The sequence below is a fragment of the Vidua chalybeata genome, chromosome 26 (genome assembly GCF_026979565.1).
Source record: "Vidua chalybeata isolate OUT-0048 chromosome 26, bVidCha1 merged haplotype, whole genome shotgun sequence".
Taxonomy (NCBI): Eukaryota; Metazoa; Chordata; class Aves; order Passeriformes; family Viduidae; genus Vidua; species Vidua chalybeata.
In genome coordinates, this window is record NC_071555.1 from 5,715,762 (window position 1) to 5,735,765 (window position 20,004).

At 50.4% G+C, this 20,004-nt stretch overlaps 1 protein-coding gene and 1 long non-coding RNA gene across 3 annotated transcripts in view; one reads left to right on the plus strand and one right to left on the minus strand.

Moving 5' to 3' along the window:
* The window catches only part of LOC128800075 (acid-sensing ion channel 2-like), a 410,654-nt gene extending 400,897 nt beyond the window's left edge, over positions 1 to 9,757 (minus strand). Inside the window, 1 exon segment of the mRNA XM_053964969.1 lies at positions 8,958 to 9,757. Coding sequence (XP_053820944.1) covers positions 8,958 to 9,521 — 564 coding nt within the window. The 5' untranslated portion in view covers positions 9,522 to 9,757.
* Positions 2,088 to 7,714, plus strand: LOC128800076 (uncharacterized). 2 transcript variants are annotated; one of them, XR_008434912.1, is made up of 4 exons: positions 2,088 to 2,217; positions 3,263 to 3,308; positions 6,614 to 6,666; positions 7,506 to 7,714. It is a non-coding gene; the product is annotated as an uncharacterized LOC128800076 (long non-coding RNA). The 2 variants fall into 2 exon arrangements; XR_008434911.1 differs by lacking the exon at positions 7,506 to 7,714 and having other exon boundaries at positions 6,614 to 6,777.
* Positions 9,758 to 20,004: the final 10,247 nt, after the last annotated feature.

Below are 20,004 nucleotides of genomic sequence, written 5' to 3' on the forward strand. Positions count from 1 at the left end.
TCAAGAAGATCTGAGTCCTCCCCACTCCCGGCCCTGTCATAGCTGTCATCACTTTGTAAGCAAGAAAGTTTTCCATGGGTTTGTTTTCCCAAAGAGCTCTTCCTACAGAACGCTGCAGGATCTCACCAGCCCAGTAAGCAGAATGCTTTTTGTATTTTTGAGTCCCATATAGAGCTGGTGTAGCTGTGGCAGCAACACAACCACCTGACACACTGCTCACACCTACCTTATCACAATCGCTTATCACCTTTATTGCCCTCACCCTGACCATGCCAGTGGATGCAGAATTCTGCTGCATGGCCAGCCTGAGCCTGGATGGCACTCCAGGCATAAATCCTGTGACAAATGCCTTTGGGAAGGCATATGAGGGACTCCAGACCCTGCCAGAAGAGATGGAAATGCCGAGCATGATCTCCCCATCCTGTCATTTCTCGGGAGTTGCCAGGCACATTTTTTGTCAGCAGGAGCTTAGTGATGAATCTGAGGGTTTGTTTTTTTTTTTTTTTCATCACCACTGTCTGCTTCTAAAGCAAATAGGGATAGTTTCAGGAAATCGGAAAAGACAGGGGTTTGCTCAGAGAAACTGTGGTGGACTCATTATGGAATCAGAGCTGCGAATGCCTCAATGCTCAGTGCAGACAGAGCTGTCAGCAGCTCTGCATTTTAGGGCAATTTTTGTCCTTAGGTCAATAATGCAAACTTGTACACAGAGTTCACAGAGAGGAAGGTGATCGTCTTCTCAAACTGGCTTTCATTTCTCAAGAAAGATGAGGGTGAACTGAGCACAAGAGCAGGACAGAGATGGGCAGAGCTCCTCAGGGTTAGAGCTGTGGTTTCCATCACTGTTGGTGACACGAACAATGGGATTGAGGGCATCCTCAGCAAACCTGATGACCCCGGGCTGTGTGACACACTGGAAGGAAGGGATGTGATCCAGTGGGACCTGGATAGGCTGGAGAGGTGGGAATGTGTGACCCTCACAAAGCTCATCAAGGCCAAGTGCAAGGTCCTGCAAGGCCGTTCAGCCTGGAGAAGAGAAGCTCTGGGGAGACTGATCTCCTTTAGAGTCCCTTCCAGTGCCTAAAGGAGTCCAAGAGAGATGGAGAGAGACTTTGGAAAAGGGCATGTAGGGACAGGATAAAGGGGAATGGCTTTAAACTGAAGGAGAGCAGGTTTGGATATTTGGAAAATATGCTTCCCTGGGAGGGTGGGGAAGCCCTGGCACAGGATGCCCAAAGAAGCTGAGGCTGCCCCTGGATCTCTGGAAGTGTCCAAGGCCAGGCTGAATGGGGCTTGGAGCAGCCTGGGATAGTAGAAGGTGCCCATGGCAGGGAGTGAAGCTGGATTATTTAAAGGTCCTTTCCAACCCAAACCATTCCAGGATTCTATGAAAAAAATAGATGGTCCAAAAATAGCAAAAGGATTTAAGACCCAGAAGGTCTTCACCTGCTTTCTGTTACAGAATCATAATTCAGCTTGGAAGGGATCTCAAGAGGCCAGAGGTCCCCACTGAAGTCTGACCTGTTTTCCTTTTTTATCAAGTGGGAATTTCTCCTGTTTGAATTCATGACAACTGGTTTAGATTTTTACCCATTTCTGTCCATGGGGATCATGGACCTGGTACTCAGAAGCTCTCAGGGAGGGTTTAGAGTAAACCCACAGCAGTCATACCGTGACTTTTCCCAGGGTATCACTGCATCTGGTGAGATAAACACAAAAATTCCTCAAGAGGTGACATCTGGAAGGTTGTTTATTATCTGCCAAGAAGACTCCAAGGGACATTTGCATGGGGGGTATACACAAGCTATGTTGTTCTACTTTACCTCTCCAGCTGGAAACCATGCTGGGTTTTTTATATATTCCTTGTCCTTCCTGGCCTTTACTTCTAGCTTTGGACATGATAGACTAAGTCTGGTTCCTGTAGAGAGAGCACAAGTACATGTGAAAGCTTCCTGTGGTCTCACCCTCCACCCACTGCAGACAGAAAACTGTACCCAGGAGAACTCATCCAAGGCCAGTTGTCAGGGAGACCCTGTGACATCAACTGTGCTAGTCACAGAGAGCCACAGACGAAGGAGGCACCAGGACATGGTGCCAGATGGTTATCAGATTTGTTCTCTGTTGTTGACAACCTTGGCTCTCCACTGCTTTGGGCACTTCAGTTCTCAGTGTCTGTCCAGGAGAAATGAGCTGAAGCACAAGAAGCTGCACTCAGAGGTATTTCCAACACTAAGAAAAGCCTCACACAATTCCCAGGACAATTCTGATAAACTCTGGCAGCTCTCAAACATCTCCTCTATCCTTGGAACTCCAATGACACCCTCCTTGCTCAGCAGTTCTTCCCCATTCCAAGGGTGGGATTTGCATTTTGCTCCAGCTCCAGCTGCTATTTGGAGTGCAAATCCCCAGGCAGGTGGGGTGTGGAGGATGGAGGAGCTCTCTTTTGGACTCCTGATAAATAACTCTAACAAATGGGAATCACTCAGAAGTGAGGAGCGGTTCTTGCTCTCCTCCAAACCAAGTGCCAGCTGCTCCAGCAAGAGAAGCTGAGCCCACATCTGGCTTTTACATGCACAAATTCTTTGTCCTTCCTCTCCCAGGGCCCTCCCCACACCTCATCTCCCTTGTCATCCATCCTCCTCTGCTCTCCAACTGGCTCTGACACTTTGGCTGTGCCTGTTCCTGACATTTCCACTTGTTTAAATTATTCCCCATCCCAAAGCCTGAGGGAGGGAGGGCAGCATGCCTGGCTAAGAAACAGCTCAAAACACATCCAAACACAGCCCTTTTCAAAGACCATTAAGGAGGACTGTCACTGTTCTGGTCAGGTTTGCAGTCAGATCAGCATCCTAAATGTGGAGCACCAATGTCCCAAGTTAACAACCTGCAGCCCACTTCTGTCATGGTTTGATATTGGCCAAACACCAGGTATCCATGAAAGTCATTCGCTTACCTTCTTCTGCTACAGTACGGCAGAGGAGAGGGAGAAAAAAAAAAAAAGAATTAATAAAGGTTCATGAATTGAGGTAAGGACTGGGAGAAAAACACTCCGAGGGAAAAAGAGGTTTAAATTTAAAGGTATAAAGTAAATTTATTTTAAACAGAGTCAGAGGAGGATAATGAGAAGTAAAAAAGTAAAATAAGCCCCTAAAACACCTTTTTTCACTCCCAGCCCCTCCCTCCTTCCCACTGACAGCACAGGGAGACAGGGCATGGGGGGTTTGGTCAGTTCATCACTCCAGACCTTTTTTTGTTCATTTAGGGAGAGGAGTACTTTTTTCTGCTGTGCCATGGGGTCCCTCCCACAGGTAAGCAGTCTTCCCAAAACTGTTGTGGCATGGGTCACTCATCCACGGGGTGCAGTCCTCTAAAGTCAGGCTGCTCTAGTTTAGAAGCAGGGTCCTCTCTTTCTACTTGGGTCTCCACTGGATCACAGCTTTCTCTGGCATCCACCTGCTCTGGCATGAGTACTTCTCTCGTGGGCTGTGAGTGGATCGCTGCATCCCCCATGGACCTCATGCATTACAAGGGGACAGACAGTTTGTTTCACCAGAGCCCTCACCATGGCCTGCAGAGGAATCTCAGCTCCAGTGCTTTGGAGCACTTCCTCCCCCTCTTTTTCCACTGACCTTGGTGCTGTTGTGTGGTTTCCCTCACATGTCCTCACTTTGTCCTCTTCTCTGACTAGAAGAAAAACTGCTGCCCATAGGTACCATCACCAACAAGCTCCACCAATTCAAAGATTCTTGCAAAATCCTGCAGCACCCAGAAGTTGATCTTGTCTAGGTTCTGCACTGGGGAATTGCTCATCGTGTTTTCACTGCCAGCCACGCGGCCCCACCACCACCACACAGGCAGTGGCGGCTGGCACCAGTTAATGCCTCTCCTCATGGAGGAGAGGGAAGGGGAGGCTGCCACCACCGCCCTGCCCTTCTGCTGGCAGCACAGCTGGCCAGGGGCAGCCAGGCAGGCGAGGCTCGCCATGGGCCGCACTGGGATGGCGCCAGCGCTGCCATGCCACCCCTGGGAAAAAACTGGCGGGTGTTGTTTTGATTTCCTTCTTAACTCTGTTATCACAGAGGTGTTACCAACCTCTCTAATTGGGCCAGCAGCATGTCCATCTTCAGAGCCATCGGACACTGGCTTTGTCACACATGGTGGAAGTTTCTATCAGCTTCTCACAGAAGCTACTCCTGTGGCCCCCTGCTACCAAAAACCAGGCTGTGCCAAACCAACACATAGTATTAAAGGATTTAAAACTGGATTTGCCATGAAAAGGCCCCACTGAAGCTCCACAGCTTTCATCAGATTTTAACTCTATTAACCATTCCAACCCAAGAATGGTTTTTCATGAGCATTCATCCCAACTCGAATCCATCCATGAAACTTCCTGCAAAATATAAAATATTATCCTACCATTTTTTGATAAATAAAGGAAATACAAACCCCATCTGTGTAACAGGGAACTGCCATACCCATAAATCCTTACAAGACAGAGAAATTTAATCTAGAAAACCACTGGGTGGAATGAGGGTCTGCACTTCCCAAGGGCAGGGGTTGCTATTATAACCCTGCACTCCCTCTGTGCTTGTGCCCACACCCAGACCCTCAACAGCACCTGCAAAACTGAGATATTCCAGTGCAGACTGGGAAGGCTCCACAGACACCTATTGGATTTCCTACGTGATTTCCTACTGGAAGAACTGGCCCATCTGTGTAAAAGTTATCACTGAATTGCACATCTCATAATTGCACATCTCATTATTGCACATCTCATAAAGGCATCTCAGATTCTGGAGCAAACTTTGGAAGAAGTTGTGACTCTCCAGAAAAAAATTGTTAAATAAGAAATGTAATGTTTTTCTGAATCAAGTATGCACTATCCTGACTTTTTTTCTTGAAGAAAGTGAAAGTTGTATAACAGATGAGAATGGACTAGTTAGTCTAAAAAGCCAAAACTATTCACTAAACATTGGCCTGATAGATACACTAGAAAGAAGGGCAGAAAAAATATGTATAGAGAAAGCCAGACAGATTGACAGACATTTGTGTCTTAAAATAGCAATAATCACATGAGACACACTTCATTATGTGCACCCTGTAAGTCAGAAGAATGTGCATTGAAAATAAATGAATTCTATCCTTCAATTGTCATGACCACTGGCAACAAATAGACACCTGATGAGGCAGAGCAGGCACAAGGGAAAAGTTTGTGTTAGCTGGAATGATTGGATGTACGGGGAAGCACAGCCCAACACTGCGTTTAGCAAATGACCCGACTGAGGAATGCAGTACCACCCAGACACCCAGAACAGACACCCAGAACAGCCCCCAGAGCCATGGCCAGGCTGTGCTAGGCAGGGCTGTGCTGCTGGAGAGCATTTCTCATCAAGGAGGGACTGAGGGATCCCATTCCCCTGCTGCTTAGATTCCCAGTATCCACTCCCAGCCATCCCATCCCTCATGCTATGTTTGCCCCATGGGCTGAAAAAGTTTTCAGAGGTTTTCTCCCCATTGCCCCCCACATTTGCTGGGCCACACACAAAATCCTCCTGCAAGTGTCCCCTGCGACTGCCCAGCATCATCCCAGGCTGGAACAGTGAAGGCCACAAGCCACACCAGCAGCCCTGGGAAAGAGGCTTTGCTGCACACACCCACAGGGACTCCCAGAACATCACAGTGGTGCGGCGAGGGCTGATGAGCCCAAGCTTTGCCAGGCTCAGCAGCAGTGGGATGGAAGACCTTGATGTCACGTTGAGCAGCAGGAGCACAGCTCCTCCCAGAAAATGCCATCTGTGAGGCCAGTTCCAACCAGGACCTCCTGTGGGGAGCAGTGCAGAAAACAAGGAGGGGATTTCCTTGGCTGCTGCTATCAGGCTTTCCTCCTTCACATACTCCAAGGGAATGGCTTTGCTAAAGCATGTTCTGCCAATTTTCTCTTCTTCACTGGCTTTGCCTACAACAGAGCTCTGCATTGTCTTCTCTGCTGTTCTGTGTGGCAATGCCAGTGCAGGATCAGCACATCCTGCTAAGACCTGGCTGCTCCCTTTGGGATATTTCTGCAAAAAAGCTGTGGCTACTCACTGCAATGAGCAAACCTTAATATGGGAAATGTTGTCTGAGAGGTATTAGAGGGAGAAGGAACAGGAAGTGTAGAGAAAACACAGCTCAAGTCCTGTTATTAAAGCAGTGACAGAGGATATAAGCAGGACAGTGGAGGAGGAAGGAGAGTAAAGTTAAGTGTTTTCAAAGATGATGCTGCCGTTTCAGCTCCTGCTCTCCATGCAGCAGCAGCAGCAGCAGCAGCAGCACTGTGGGCTTTATTCGGAGACACCCTGCACACAAAACCCCCATGCACCAGAGGGCACAGCTGACCAGAGGCAGCTCAGCACTGACTCCTCCAGCAGCACCTCATTGCAGAGTTCCTGTTTGGTGCAGCCCTCTGCTGCAAAGCTCCTGCCTCCTCTGCTCTCAACTGCCAGAATTTGGGGAGTGTATATAAAACCCTCATAGTTTTTCACCCTGATGACATATTGCAGAACTGTCCTGGGATTTACACCCTGTTTCCCTTCAGGAAACAAATCAGGCTTCAGTGATGACTCTTCTCCAGCAGGTGCTGCAGCAGGATGGATGTGCTGTCAGTGAGCCCGTGTGCAGCTGCAACAGGTTGGTGGTGATTAAATGCAAAATTCATCCAGGACATGAGGTTCTGATTCAGCCTAGAGGCAGCTCATAGACCTTTACAGCATTCTCCCTTTGGAAACACCTACTCATCCTTCAAACAGGCACTTTTTCCTGCCTTTTATCTGAGAGGTAAAATCTGGAAGAAAAACAGGGTTGTTGTGTCCCTGTTGAGTGCTATTTCCTGGATTTCCATAACTTGGGGGATCACCTGGAGTCAGTGAGATTGAAGCCCTGCCTCTGTGAGACACAATGTTGTCTTCTGGCTCAGGTAGGAGCTGCTTCACAGAATGGGCTGAAGTATTGCACTCAGTCTCTCACTTTGACAAGGACAAACACTGTCAGTCCATAATAGCCTGTCTCTTTCTAGCTTGCCCTGATCTGTTTTAGCAGAGCATTTATTTGGCAGATGGGGAATGTTTGTCTTTCTGGTCTTTCTGGAAACTACAGTATCCCCATGAGAAAAAAAAAAAGTAAAATCATTGTTTCAGAAGCAATTTTCTCAAAAACTCAATAGCTAGAGGTGACACCCTGGTGGGTCCCAGGGGGGCTGCCAAGAGCTCCTGTCTTCTGTCTTTTAAAGTCCTTTTTTAAGCCCAGCAGGTGCTTTGAAACTGCTCATTGCTCCCCGGCTTTGAGGTTTTTGCTTTTGGCTAGTTCTTATTTCATTTTTAGCAAGTCCAGAGGCAGAATAGCTCCCACTCCCCTCACTTTGCTACCATCAAGAGAGGTCTGTCCATCCTCCTGGGATCTGACCTCACTTCCTGACCCTTCTGTTCCCTGGACTTTTGCATCTGTTTCTCCCTTTTTATCCCATTCTCCAGGCTTGCTCACACATGGCTTTTCTTTAGCAAGCTCCTCTCCTTGGAGCTTGGTTGACACCTTCCTACAACTTGGATGACCCAACCCCTGCCCAGGGAGCAGAAACAAGGGAACGTTTTGCCTGAATATCCACTTTGAAATAGACGCAGCATCAGAGATATGCACAGGTAACAACTGAGGCATGAAATTCTATGTTCCTGCTCAGAGGTGTAAAGAGAGCACAGTCCAGGAGATGGCAATGACTTTGGAGCTGGAGTCAGTTGGACTCATTTGTTCGGAGATTCAAAGCAGCACAGACAGAAAATATTCCCTTCTCCCAAAACCAAAGATTCTGCTGATGAACCAGGGGATCACAAACCCTGCCCAGGACCTGCTCTCTGCAGGACACACCATAATTAGCAGAACAAGCAGCAGCACTCCCAAGAAATAACCACTGAAACCTGTAACATTCCTGACTCCAGGATCACAGAGCCAAGGCACTGCGCAGCGTGGCCTGAGAGCACAGTGAGACTTAGCCCAGACCCCAGCATCCCCCAGCTCAGTCAGGATGGGGCTCAGCCCCCTCTGCAGCCCCCTGCCTGGTCCCCTCACCTGCCCCAGTGGCACACAGGGGCATCACTTCATCCAGACAACCTCCTAGTCATTTTTATTTTACACTGACACATTTACCACCACAGCACCCACACCAGCCTGCATTGCCACCAGGGTGCCAGCCAGAAGCTGGAAACTCAGCAGCAGCTACTTCCCTCAGGATGCTCAAGTGCCCGGCTCACTCCACCTCCCCCCGTCTCAGAGCAGACTGGGATCAGAGCTCAGCCTCTCAGCTGCTTTTCCTCTCCTTCTCTTTCTCCTCCTTTCACCTAACACAGCACAGGAAGGACAGCACCAGGCAGGTACCCAGCTGCTATCCACACTAGGGTATTAAACCAGGATTTATGAGCCATGAACACCACGAACAAGAAGAAAAATTTCCCCCTCCAGAGTTCCAGCAACGCTGCAAACACCTGGAGAAATACAGCTGGACACTGCTCAGACCAGCCCCAAGCACCTGCCCTTCTTGTTGACTCTGTCCAGCCCTCTCTGCTGCCTTCAGCTGGCTGACATCCACTGGCCATGGCAAGAGACCCTCAGGCCCCCTGTGATGCTCAGCAGCATCCATCTGACCCTGAGCAAACACTGGGAGCCATGGGCCTTACGCAGGATGTAGGCTGGACCTGCTACAAACTCTTTGCAGATCTGGCCCCACAAAACCCCCATTAGGACTCCAACAACCAAACTTCAGCTCAACAGGCTTCCTCCTGCTCCTCCTCTGCCATGTCAGAGCCTGGCAGCCACTGTCTCACCACACCAGACCCACACAGCTTGACCAGTGACCTCCAGGGCTGTCCTGGTCCTGCAACACCACAGTCCACGTGCCCAGAGAAGAGAAAAGCAGCGTGTCTGTTCATACTCACAGTTTTGAAGTCCTTATGGTTGCACTCCTGGCCTCTGAACTTGCAGTACAGCATCATATCCTTCAGGTCATGGCCAACCCGTGCCAGGAATTCTTGCATGCTGAAAACTTTGGGTTTATACTGCTTAAAGTTGGCCTTTTCTTGGAGGGTGGCTAAGACAGCAGGGTCAGCCAGGTGGGGGTTGGGGATCTGCAGGTTGACATCCAGCAGAGCCAGGAGCTCCCCAGCATGGTACAGGTCGTTGGTGGTGAGCCGGGAGAAGCGGAACTCGTTGAGGTTACAGATGGTGACAGCAGGAAACACCAGGCTGTTCGCCACCACCTCATCCACTTTGGTCACGTGCTGGTAGGAGAAGTAAAAAGCCACCCTGTCCGAGCTCTCCAGCAGGAGGAGACCCAGCGAGCCCACAAAGGCCAAGGTCCAGAGCAGGCGCCGGATGGTGACCGGCCCGTAGACAAAGACGTGACGGATCCCATGGAGCGTAGTGGTGTTGGCAAAAATCTGGATGCTGGAAGGCTGCAGGCTGCCCATGCTGCCCTCGCTGGTGCTGTCCTTCAGATCCATAGTTCATTTAAATCCTGGTCCTGCTTTTTGGGTCAGTCTGGAGCCAGAACCGGGATCTGGATCTCTCCCCTCTCCTCTCTAAAGTAATTAAATCCTTTCAGGGGCAGGCGAGAGAAGCAGAGTGAGACCAGCTGCTGCGAGTTTATTCCACGAGCTCAGCAGTAGCTTCGTCGGGGTAAATATTTATATAAAATCCATTCAAACTCTTGCTCTTGATTTCCTCGGTGCGATAAGGAGGGCTGGTTTTATTTAGGGAGACACCAAGGTGATGTGGAAGAGATGTGGGTGGGCAGCGAAAGCTGAGCCAATGGCAATAAAGTCCTCCCCCTGCACACACACACACACACACACACACACACACACACACACACACACACACACACAAGCACACACGCGCTGAGGGGAGCTGAGATTAAGCGAGCGAGCCTAAAACAAGCGGAGGCAGCTCGCAGGCTGTTAACTAGCGCGGAAAGGCGAGGATGCTGCTTCCCCCATGTCTTCAGCCCGACCGGGAGATGCTCCCCGAACTCTGGGGATGCGACTGCAGGATTTAGGCATCTCTCCTCCTCCCCACTTCTCCATTTTGGACAGAAAACACCACCCCGAAAACCGAGCCCGTGCTGTCGGTGTGATTTGCAAGGGAAAGGTGGGCAGCTAATTCAGCCGGAGAAATAGGAGAGAAAAAGGGAGAGGGAAAAGGAAAGGCTAAAAAATAAAAGGAAAGGCTGAAAGATAAAAGAAAAGAAGGGGATTGCTGCTCAGCTCCATGCACGCACACACGCAGATTAGAAAGAAGTGCATTAACCCACTTCTCTTTCACACGGCAGCTCCGAGCAAAACCCAGTCAGGGCAAGACCCGGGGAGCGGCAGCGGAGGGGCTGTAGCATCTCTCATCTCTCCTCTGTCTATCTCAAAGCTTTCCTGCCCTGCAGGAGTTCCAGGGAGAAGCGCTGCGGGCCGTGAGTCGCACATGGATCCGGAGCCCTGCGGCAGGGCAGGGAGAGGAAGCTGCGACCCGACACCCTCAGCTCCAGGCTGGGCTGAGTCTGGACGTGGCCGTGCCTCGGCGGGGCCGGGGGGGCTGTGCCCAGCAGCTCCTGAGGCCCCCGGCTCAGCCCCCCGAGGCTCGGAAGCCTCCGAACCAGCAGGATCTCCAGATGTTCTGTTTGCCCGCCGGAGGGCAGCTGTGACGGATGCGTTTGGGGAAGGCGCTCCCAGATGTGCATTCAGCCGGGAGGTTGGGAAGGAGGGGGTGGAGGGGAGAAAAACTGGGTTTTCTACCCAGGAGATGCTGCAGATCCTGTGACGGTGCCTCGGTGCATGCGTGGTGCGACTACAGGAGTGAGAATGACGGGGATCCACACCAGAGGTGTGAGGTGCTGGGTCTGAGCAGGGTCGGAGTAACTCCCCTCCATATCGGCTCCATGAACAGCAGGGGTTTTGCTCGCTTTTTTCAGAATCATAATTAAACCCCAATTCTGTCTCTGTACAGCACCCAGCCCTACAGCAGGTGAGGGTCCCAGGGCATGGAAGCACCCAAAACATGACTTTCCCAGTTGGAAAGAGGCAGGAGCAGAGGGTTGAAGCACAGGCAGAGCCTGTCACGGCCTGCAGGGCAATGCCTCATGACTCTCAGCCACCTTTAAAGATTAAATGAGCCCAGTTTCTGGATTTATAACCCTGAGTGCTGTTATCATGACAACAGACCATTTGCACCATTTGGCCCCCTCACCTTTCAGGTGCTTGACTTCACTGATGGACCCCCAAGACTCTTGTCCCCAGGCCGTGAGCCAGCCATCCTCCCCCTGATGACTTTCACCCAAAGATAATTTCAGCTTTGCTGTCTACACATTTGGCCTTGGAAGCCAAAGGCAAGTGGAGCTGTGGCATCCCCCAGCATGGATGTTCCTATGGGAATATCTCTCAGTCTGAGCTACCCATACCAGCCCTGCTACAACACTACTTTCTCCATTTTACACCAGGGAATCTGAGGCAAAGAGGGGACAAAGGACTTGGGAGCCCCGAGCTGGTTTTCCCAGGAGGACTTTTCGTACCAGGTTGCTGCTCTGAAGCTGAAGCCTCCTTTCATAGTCAGAAGGCTCCAGCACCCTGTTGTCATGAATGGCTGGGGTGCAGAGGGAGCAGGAGCTGCCTCCAGAGTCTGGTTTCCTCTTGCAGAAATCCACATCAGCCCCGAAATGCAAAATATGGTCCCTCCTCCTGCATCTGTGCCTGTGAGTGAAACCAGGCTCTCAATACAGTCCATTGGCGACTAAACAGAGCTGTGTTCCTTCTGCATTATACAGAAATTCAGACAAGGACAGATGCACAAACCTCCTGCACCTTGTGGTGCCCTTTCCAGGAGGGTGGAAAAGGCAGAGCTGAGCACACCCAAACAAGCTATGGCCCAGAATTAAAGCAGCAGAGTGGTCACAGCACCCTTACTCCTGGCTCCAGACCTCACTGCGGGTCTCCCCTTGTGCTCATCATCCCTGCATGGTCAGGGACAAGACCCTTCCCTCTAGAAAATCCCTGGCCGGAATGGACTCCCTTTCCTACCCATTCCCAGCCCATCTGCAAATCCCTCTCCCTTCCCCATGCCTGGCCGGGCGGTGTGTTAATGCTTTCAATGCTTTCATTTGTTCCCTGTTAATGCTTTCATTTGTTCCCCGTTAGTGCTGCCTTTGCAATCCCGTTTGCTGTAATTCACACCATAAACCATCTGCTACCGTTTATTGTTGAACTGTGCAGGGAGCTTTGACTGCAGCCTGGAGGGAACAGCCCCGTGCCCAGCAGAGCTGCCTGGCACCGGCTCCGGCACCGGCTCCAGCACTGGCTCTGCTCCGTTGCCCCCGGGGATGGGCACAAACCAGGGAGACAAATCACGGAATCATGAATGGTTTGGTTGGAAGGGATCACCTCATCCCACCCCCTGCCATGGGCAGGGACACCTTCACTATCCCAGGATGCTCCAAGCCCTGTCCAGCCTGGCCTTGGGCACTTCCAGGGATCCAGGGGCAGCCACTGTCCCACTCTGTTGAGGGCTGGTGGCTCAGGCTGTGCCCAAGAGCTGCCGTCGGCTACGATGTCCTGGGAGCCAAGGAAAGCTGTGGCTGGGGATGGGGTAACACCAGCAAGGATGAGGGACATGGGAAGCAAGGGCTGGTAAGGGCTGATGGCCCCTCCGGCCACCCATGTGAACAACGCCTCTGAGGGGACACGCAGGGGGAGGATAAGGCAGCCTGGCTGGTCCCATAAACCCCCTGAGGTGGCAGAGCCCAGCTAAGGACACCTGCACTACGGAACGCCCCGGAATGTGGAGCATCCCTGGCAGGTGGAGGAACTGCTGTGGGAGCTCATAGCCCAGTCTCAGCCCCTGGATGCTCCTCGCAGAACATGCTGCTTCAAATCTGCTTCAGCAGAGAGCCAGACAGGGCCAGGAGACATATCCCTGAGGAAAATCCCATTTTTCACCCCTTTGCAGAGATGGAGGGAAGTGGAGAGGGCCAGGTTGGCTGGGAAGAGAGCAGGCACAGTTTGTGCAAAGGAGAGAGGGCTTTGCACAGTCTGTGCCTGCCCTCTTGTGTCTCCAGCACTTGCTGCAGTGCTCGGGATCCCACCCTGAAACACTGAAAAACGCCTCTATTTGAGGAAGGAAAAGGGATGAAGAAGGGTCCCGACCTGTGTGAGCCCCTCTGCTTCCACAGCCCCACCTGAGCCCTCCCAGGAGCACAGCCCAGGTAAAGGGTTTGCAATGAGAAAAGCAGGACTGGCCTCAGAGACACAGCAGGGATGTTTTACAAAGAAAATTAGGTGCTTTGGTCCCCCATGTGGCTCAGTACATGGTCCCCACGGCCCTGAGCCAGAGCCCTCTCCTTAACCCTGGAAATCGCTGTTGTTTTTGATGTTCCCCTCTGGGCCTGAAGAGAAAAATTATTTCAAACAAACAAAAACACAAACAACGAAAAAACCAATGATGGCTGCAGTCCAGAGAAGAGGTTTTTCTGACAATCATAGAATCATTTAGATTGGAAAAGTCCTCTGAGCCCATTGAGTCCAACTGAGTTGACCCAGCACTGCCAAAGCCACCACTGACCATATCCCCAAGTGCCACATCCACATGGCTTTTAAACCCCTCCAGGGATGGGGACTCCACCCCGGCCATGGGCAGCTGTACACCCCTTTCCATGCAGGAATTTCCCCGAATCTTCAATCCAAACGTCCCCTGGCCCAGCCTGAGGCTGTTCCCTCTCCTCCTGTCCCTGTTCCCTGGGAGCACAGCCCGACCTCTCTGGCTGTCCCCTCCTGGCAGGAGTTGTGCAGAGCCACAAGGTCCCCCCTGAGCCTCCTTTCCTCCAGGCTGAGCCCCTTCCCAGCTCCCTCAGCTGGTCCAGATCCTTCCCTGGCCCAGCTGCAGATCATTTTGTGGTTGCACTGAGCACCAGGGAAATGTCCCATCAGTGTCCCACTGGGATTTCACAGGATGCTGCTTTTGCCATGGGCTTTGAAGGCAGAAAGGACAACAGGCATTTGGAAGGGAAGCCAGGGAGAATTGGGCCAAGAACAATGACTCCTGGAAGAAGGACTTTGGTTAAGTTAATCGTGATCTGTAACTCCCCCTCCATTTCTCAGGCTTTCCCCAATCTTTTTGGACTCTCTTGTCACTTAAATTGTTACTACCAGTGTCTTCAAAGTGTGGACACAGAGCTCCTGTGAGCAGAGGGCTCAGCTACTTAAAGGAGTCCACCTTTCTAAACAAGAACATAATGTTGGATGTTGATGTTTCCCCTGAAATTAAATCTGATCACTTCCAGAGTAGCTTTTGCTCAGTTAAACAGTTTTTTAATATATAGAGAAAATTGAAATTTTTATTTCAATGCATTTAATATCGTGCTTGGATTTATAATGGGGTATAAAATTAAAGCAATGAAAGCAATTGAAAAGAAAAAGAAGTCTCCTTGAAAGAAAACAAAAAATATTCAAATGGCTGCATGAAATGCCTTCTAAAGAAAGGTCATGTAATCCCAGACTGGTTTGGGTTGGAAAGGACCTTAAAATCACCCAGTGCCACCCCCTGCCATGGGCAGGGACACCTTCCACTATCCCAGGGTGCTCCAAGCTCTGTCCAACCTGGCCTTGGGCACTTCCAGGGAGTTGCTCTGGGCAACAAAGCTGTTTGAAAGTAAGACAATTAAATGCTCCATTTCCATGCACATTTCCCTCCAAAGAAAGGCGATGATTAAAACATCATATTGGCATGAGAGCTGAACCAGCATTTTCCATTGGAAGAATGATTTGGGGGGAAGATTTCTCCCTCAGCAGCAGAGAGGATGCTCCAGGTGCCTTCCTCCTCCCCCTCCTCCTCCTGCAGAAATATTAATGCACATTAATACTCCCCTGGAGGCTGTAGGCCCCAGCGAGGGAATACTGGATTTTTAGAGGTGCTTCCCAGCACTCAGAGACTGCCCTGCTCCCTCTGATATTCCTAGCTTCTCTGCAATAACCAATTCACCAGCCCATCTCCAGGGCTGTGTTCATTGGGGTCCCAAGGTGTTCCTATCACAGGCGACTCATGTGGCACCTGCTCAGCTCCAAAGCCAGCTGGGACATCCCAGGGACTTTGGCTTCATCCTCCTGTGCCTGTGCCTCACTGCCCATCCTGAGCAAGCCACGGTGTCTCTTCACCCTATACAAAATGAAAGCAGATCTGCTTCTGTTCTGTGTGTTGAGTTTTAAGATTTGGGGATGAAAAAATGTACCAAAAAATTGTATTTTCTCTGGTGCCTCTCCATTTAAATAGCCCTTGAAATCCTACTTGTTATCCATTAAGTTTTACACATTTTCAGTTATATGTGTTAGTTCTGCCTGATACTCTTGTTTCTCAGAAAGTCTGTAAAAACACCTTGAATTTCTCATGAATAATTCAAGTTTAGGACCCATTCCAGGCCCTTGTTTCTGGATAACACCAGACATTTGTTCTTGTTGGCACATGAAACAAGCAAGAAAAATGCACCAATTTTTTTTTCATTCTTTTGCCCAAAAACCATCTTCATTAGCTTTCCTTTCTTTTTAATTTCTCCTTAGTGCCTGTGCAGCTCTTAACTGAATTTTTCCAAGGGAGGCAGTTTTCATGGGATTACAATTCTCAGAATAATTAAAGAATCCCACAAATTAAGAAGTCATCCTTCCATTGCCATGGCAACCTTGATTGTCCTTCCTCAAGTGGCTGAACTGGGAAAACAAGAAAAAAAACAATCTCAAAGCTAGTTGCAATCCTGGGCCAAAGGACTGCAAAGAGCTGGGAGGTGACATGGGACAGCTTTCCTTGGAAGTCCCCAGGGGGATCTCTCTGTGCCAAAGATCCAACGGTGTTGGAAGTATCCAAAGGAGGGACATGAGGATGGGGAAGGGTCTGGAGGGGCGACTCAAGGAGCAGCTGAGGGCACTTGGCCTGTTCAGCTGGAGGAGAGGGGGCTGAGGGCAGAGCTCAGCAGAGCTGCAGCTCTCCCCAAGGGCAGCTCCAATCTCTGCTCTGGGACAGGGACAGGACCCAGGGAATGGCTGGAGCTGGGCCAGGGGGATTTGGGGAGCTCAGGGAAAGGTTCTTCCCCCAGAGGTGCTGGCACTGCCCAGGCTCCCCAGGGAATGGGCACAGCCCCGAGGCTGCCAGAGCTCCAGGAGGGTTTGGACAGTGCTGCCAGGGGTGCCCAGGGTGGGAGTGTTGGAGTGTCTGGGCAGGGCCAATGGGTAAAAACCTTGTGCTTGTATTTGTATTGAGAGCAAATCCCAGCTTCCCCTATCCCAGGCTGATCCAAACCCAATCTAACCTGGCACTGGACACTTCCAGGGCACCAGGGGCAGCCACAGCTTCTCTGGGCACCCTGTGCCAGGACCTCCCCATCCTCACAGCCATCCATCCCTGCCTCTGGCAGTGGGAGCCATTCCCTGTGTCCTGTCCCTCCATCCCTTGTCCCCAGTCCCTCTCCAGCTCTCCTGGAGCCCCTTTGGGTCCTGCAAGGGGCTCTGAGCTCTCCCTGGGGCTTCTCCTCTCCAGGTGAGCACCCCCAGCTCTCCCTGCCTGGCTCCAGAGGGGCTCCAGCCCTGGAGCAGCTCCCTGGCCTCCTCTGGACCTGCTCCAGCAGCTCCACATCCTTCCTGTGCTGGGGCCCCTGACCTGGAGATAGCTCTGCAGGGGGACCTCCCAAAGGCAGAAATATGAAGCTGACTGAAAGGACAGTTGCTGTGGGGACAGATTGAAATACTGGAGATGTGTCCTGTGGCATCATTAGAACTTTATGGAAATCAGAGTCATGGATAAGGGGTGAAGTTTGCTGGAGGCCACATGAAACATGTAATTTAATTTGGAACATGTAATTCAATTTGTGCTCCCCAGTGCGCTGGATGGGCCTAATACTTTCCCCCCTCGTGAACGTTGGGTGATTTAGTTCATGGTTATTCAATGGGCTGAGAAGCAGCAGGGACAGGAACTCGTATGGCATTTACTCTCAGCAGGATTCTATCTACTCCAGAGGAGCTGTTCCTACACCAAGAGAACAAATCTCATCTTAAATTTCATGTGTTCCTTTTGGATGTGATTTAAGTCAGTACAGTAATAAGTGCCCAGAGCTGCTCTTGGCAGAGCTGAGCAGCTCAGGCATTTTGCTCCATGGAGCTGCCCCAGTCTAACAGGTCCCTTCAGCTTGTGTAAGATGTGACAGAAGAGGGTCCTACCCTGAGCCCTTTGCTCATCATATGTTCTCTGAGAGGGTACCAGAGGTGATGGGTGAGAAAAAAGGCTCAGAAAAGCTAAAGAATAATTTTGTCCGCTTCCAGAGGGAAAAAAATTGCAAATTGGACTAAACAGATCTTTTACCCAAGTTCATTTCTGTCTATGAATTCTTCCCTGTGAGGGTGGTGAGACTGGCACAAGGTGCCCTGATCAGCTGTGGCTGCCCTATCCCTGGCAGTGTCCAAAGCCAGCTTGGACAGGGCTTGAGCACCCTGGGACGTGGGAGGTGTCCCTGCCCATGGCAGGGGTGGCACTGGATGAGCCTTAATGTCATTTTCAACCCAAACCAGTCTCAGGGATTCTCTGATGGCATGAAATGCATCACCAGTCCTCTACCTCGGTATCTTTGCTGGTCTCCTCTCTATAGAAGGGCAGAAGGTTCATTCCAGAAGATGAAGGAAGGTTCTGTTTTCCCATCATACAGGAAAAAACTCTCTGCTGAGTCCTCTCTGTGGGTGAGAGCTTTACTGGCCTGGCTGGGGGAGGCTGTGACCAGGCTGGTGAGGGTGGGAGTGACTCAGTGCTCTCACTTGGCAGACAGCAGTGAAGATCAATTATCTGAGCAGTGGAAATGCATTTTCAGGTCAGTCAGAGCTTCTTGTGGTGAAGCTGGTCAGTTATATCTGGGCAGGAAAAGGCTGCCTGGAAAATGAAATTGAAAGAACCTAAACCTTGTGTAATAACAATGAAAAATCCAAACAAAACCAAAACTTTGGATTTTTTTTTTTTTTTGTATTTTGAAACAGTTATATCAGCCTAAATATAATAGATTAATGTCCCCATCCCACCATGTGTTGGATGTGGGTGGGAGAGAGTTCATTTCCTTCAGTTGTCTGGGGCTGTGGTTGGGATTTGTGCTAAAGATAATCTAGGGATATTTTGCTTTTGCTGGGCAGGGCTGACAGAGTTAGGGCCTTTTCTACTCCTCACCCCACCGGAGGGGAGGCTGGGGGTGCCCAAGAAGTTGGGGGAGGCACAGCCAGAATCCCAGCTAATCCCATCTGATCCCAGGGATATCCCAGACCATATGAAGTCATTCTTAGCTAAGGGAAGGAAGAAAGGGAATATTCTGAGTGATGGGGTTTTTCTTCCAAAGTTACCGTACCAGTGATGAGGCCCTGTTTTCCTGGGATGGCTGAGCACCTGCCTGTGATGGGAAGCAGGGAATGGACTCTTTAGTTTGCCTTGCTTGCACACACTGGTTTTGGTTTACTTATTAAAATGTTTACCTCCGTCCAAGTTTTCTCACTTCTACCCTTCTGATTCTCTTTGCCCATCCCACCAGGATGTGTGAGGTTGAGTTGCAACAGGGGTTAAACCAGGATTCACACCATGGTCCCTGCAGTCCTTCCAGAGATGTCCCAGCAAGGGGGATGTTTCTGAGTTGGAGTTTTAGGCTGGATGTGAAATTCTGGGGTATGAATCTCTACCCCTAAGAAATTCATCACAGAATTTACAGCTGAATGAGATCTGGGCAGCTGCTTGTCCAAGTTACAGTAGAGTTATCATTTAGGAAGAATGTTCCCAAGTCTTTTTCCTCCACAATCCTGTTGTGGTGATTTACAACATTGCAAACTGGCAGGTTCAGGAAAATCCTGGGGCTTTATTAGGATCGCTGAGAGTGCTTGCACCCTCCCTCTGAGACAGAAGGGGCCAATCCCCTGTTTCATTTTGCAAAGGTAGCAGGAATGGCTCCGTAGGCAGCCTGATTTAGAGTTTTAATAACAGTCAGTGAGGAGCAGAGCCCTGTCTTTGCCTTCTCAGTAATTCACGTTTAAATACAGCACCAAATCAAGTTCTAATGAAAGAACAAAGCAGGCACTGCCTGTTTCCCTGCTGTAGTTCTGTGTCTGATGATATTTCTGGCCAGGCAGGATGTAAGGGAGGTTTTGCTGAAAATGAGCTGGGACTCAGATCCCAGGTGCTGCTCAGGGTGGTGAGGGAACAGCTCTCTAGGGCAGGTGGGGAACTTCAAAAGCAAATTCACAATCAGCAGAAAATTGGCCATCACTCATCTGCACTTGAAGCCAGGTGTGACAGCAGTTATTGCTAGAGCTGCAGCTCCTGCTACTAAGAATGGAAGAGCATTTCAATAATATTGACTCTTACAAAGTGTCCAGGAAAGGTCTCACTGACTCAGTGCTGAGAGGATGATTAGGAAGGACTTGTTCCCCCTGAGGGTGAGGCAGCTGTGGCTGCTCCATCCCTGGAAGCATCCAAGGCCAGGATGGAGAGCGCTTGGAGCAGCCTGGGACAGTGGGAGGTGTCCCTGCCCATGGCAGGGGATTGGCTGGGGTTCTTTAATGTCCCTTCCAACCAAAGCAGTCTGGATTCTATGAGCAGAGCAAAGCCCAGCAAGTGGGAAAGGATCACCAGTGCAGTCATTGTAGCTGAGCTAGAGTAGCAGAGATGGTGGAGATGAAACAACTTCTGCAAGAATCTTCCTGAATGCATCTACCAAAAGCATCTTCCTGAAACCATCTCCCAAAGGCATTTTCCTGAAAGCCTCTTCTGAAACCATCTTCCAAAAGCACCTTCTGAAGGCATATCCCAAAAGCATCTTTCTGAAAGCATCTACTGAAAACATCCTCCTGAAAGCATCTACTGAAAACATCCTCCTGAGACCATCTCCTGAAAGCATCTCCCGAAAGCATCTACTGAAAGCATCCTCCTGAAAGCATTTCCTGTGGTGGC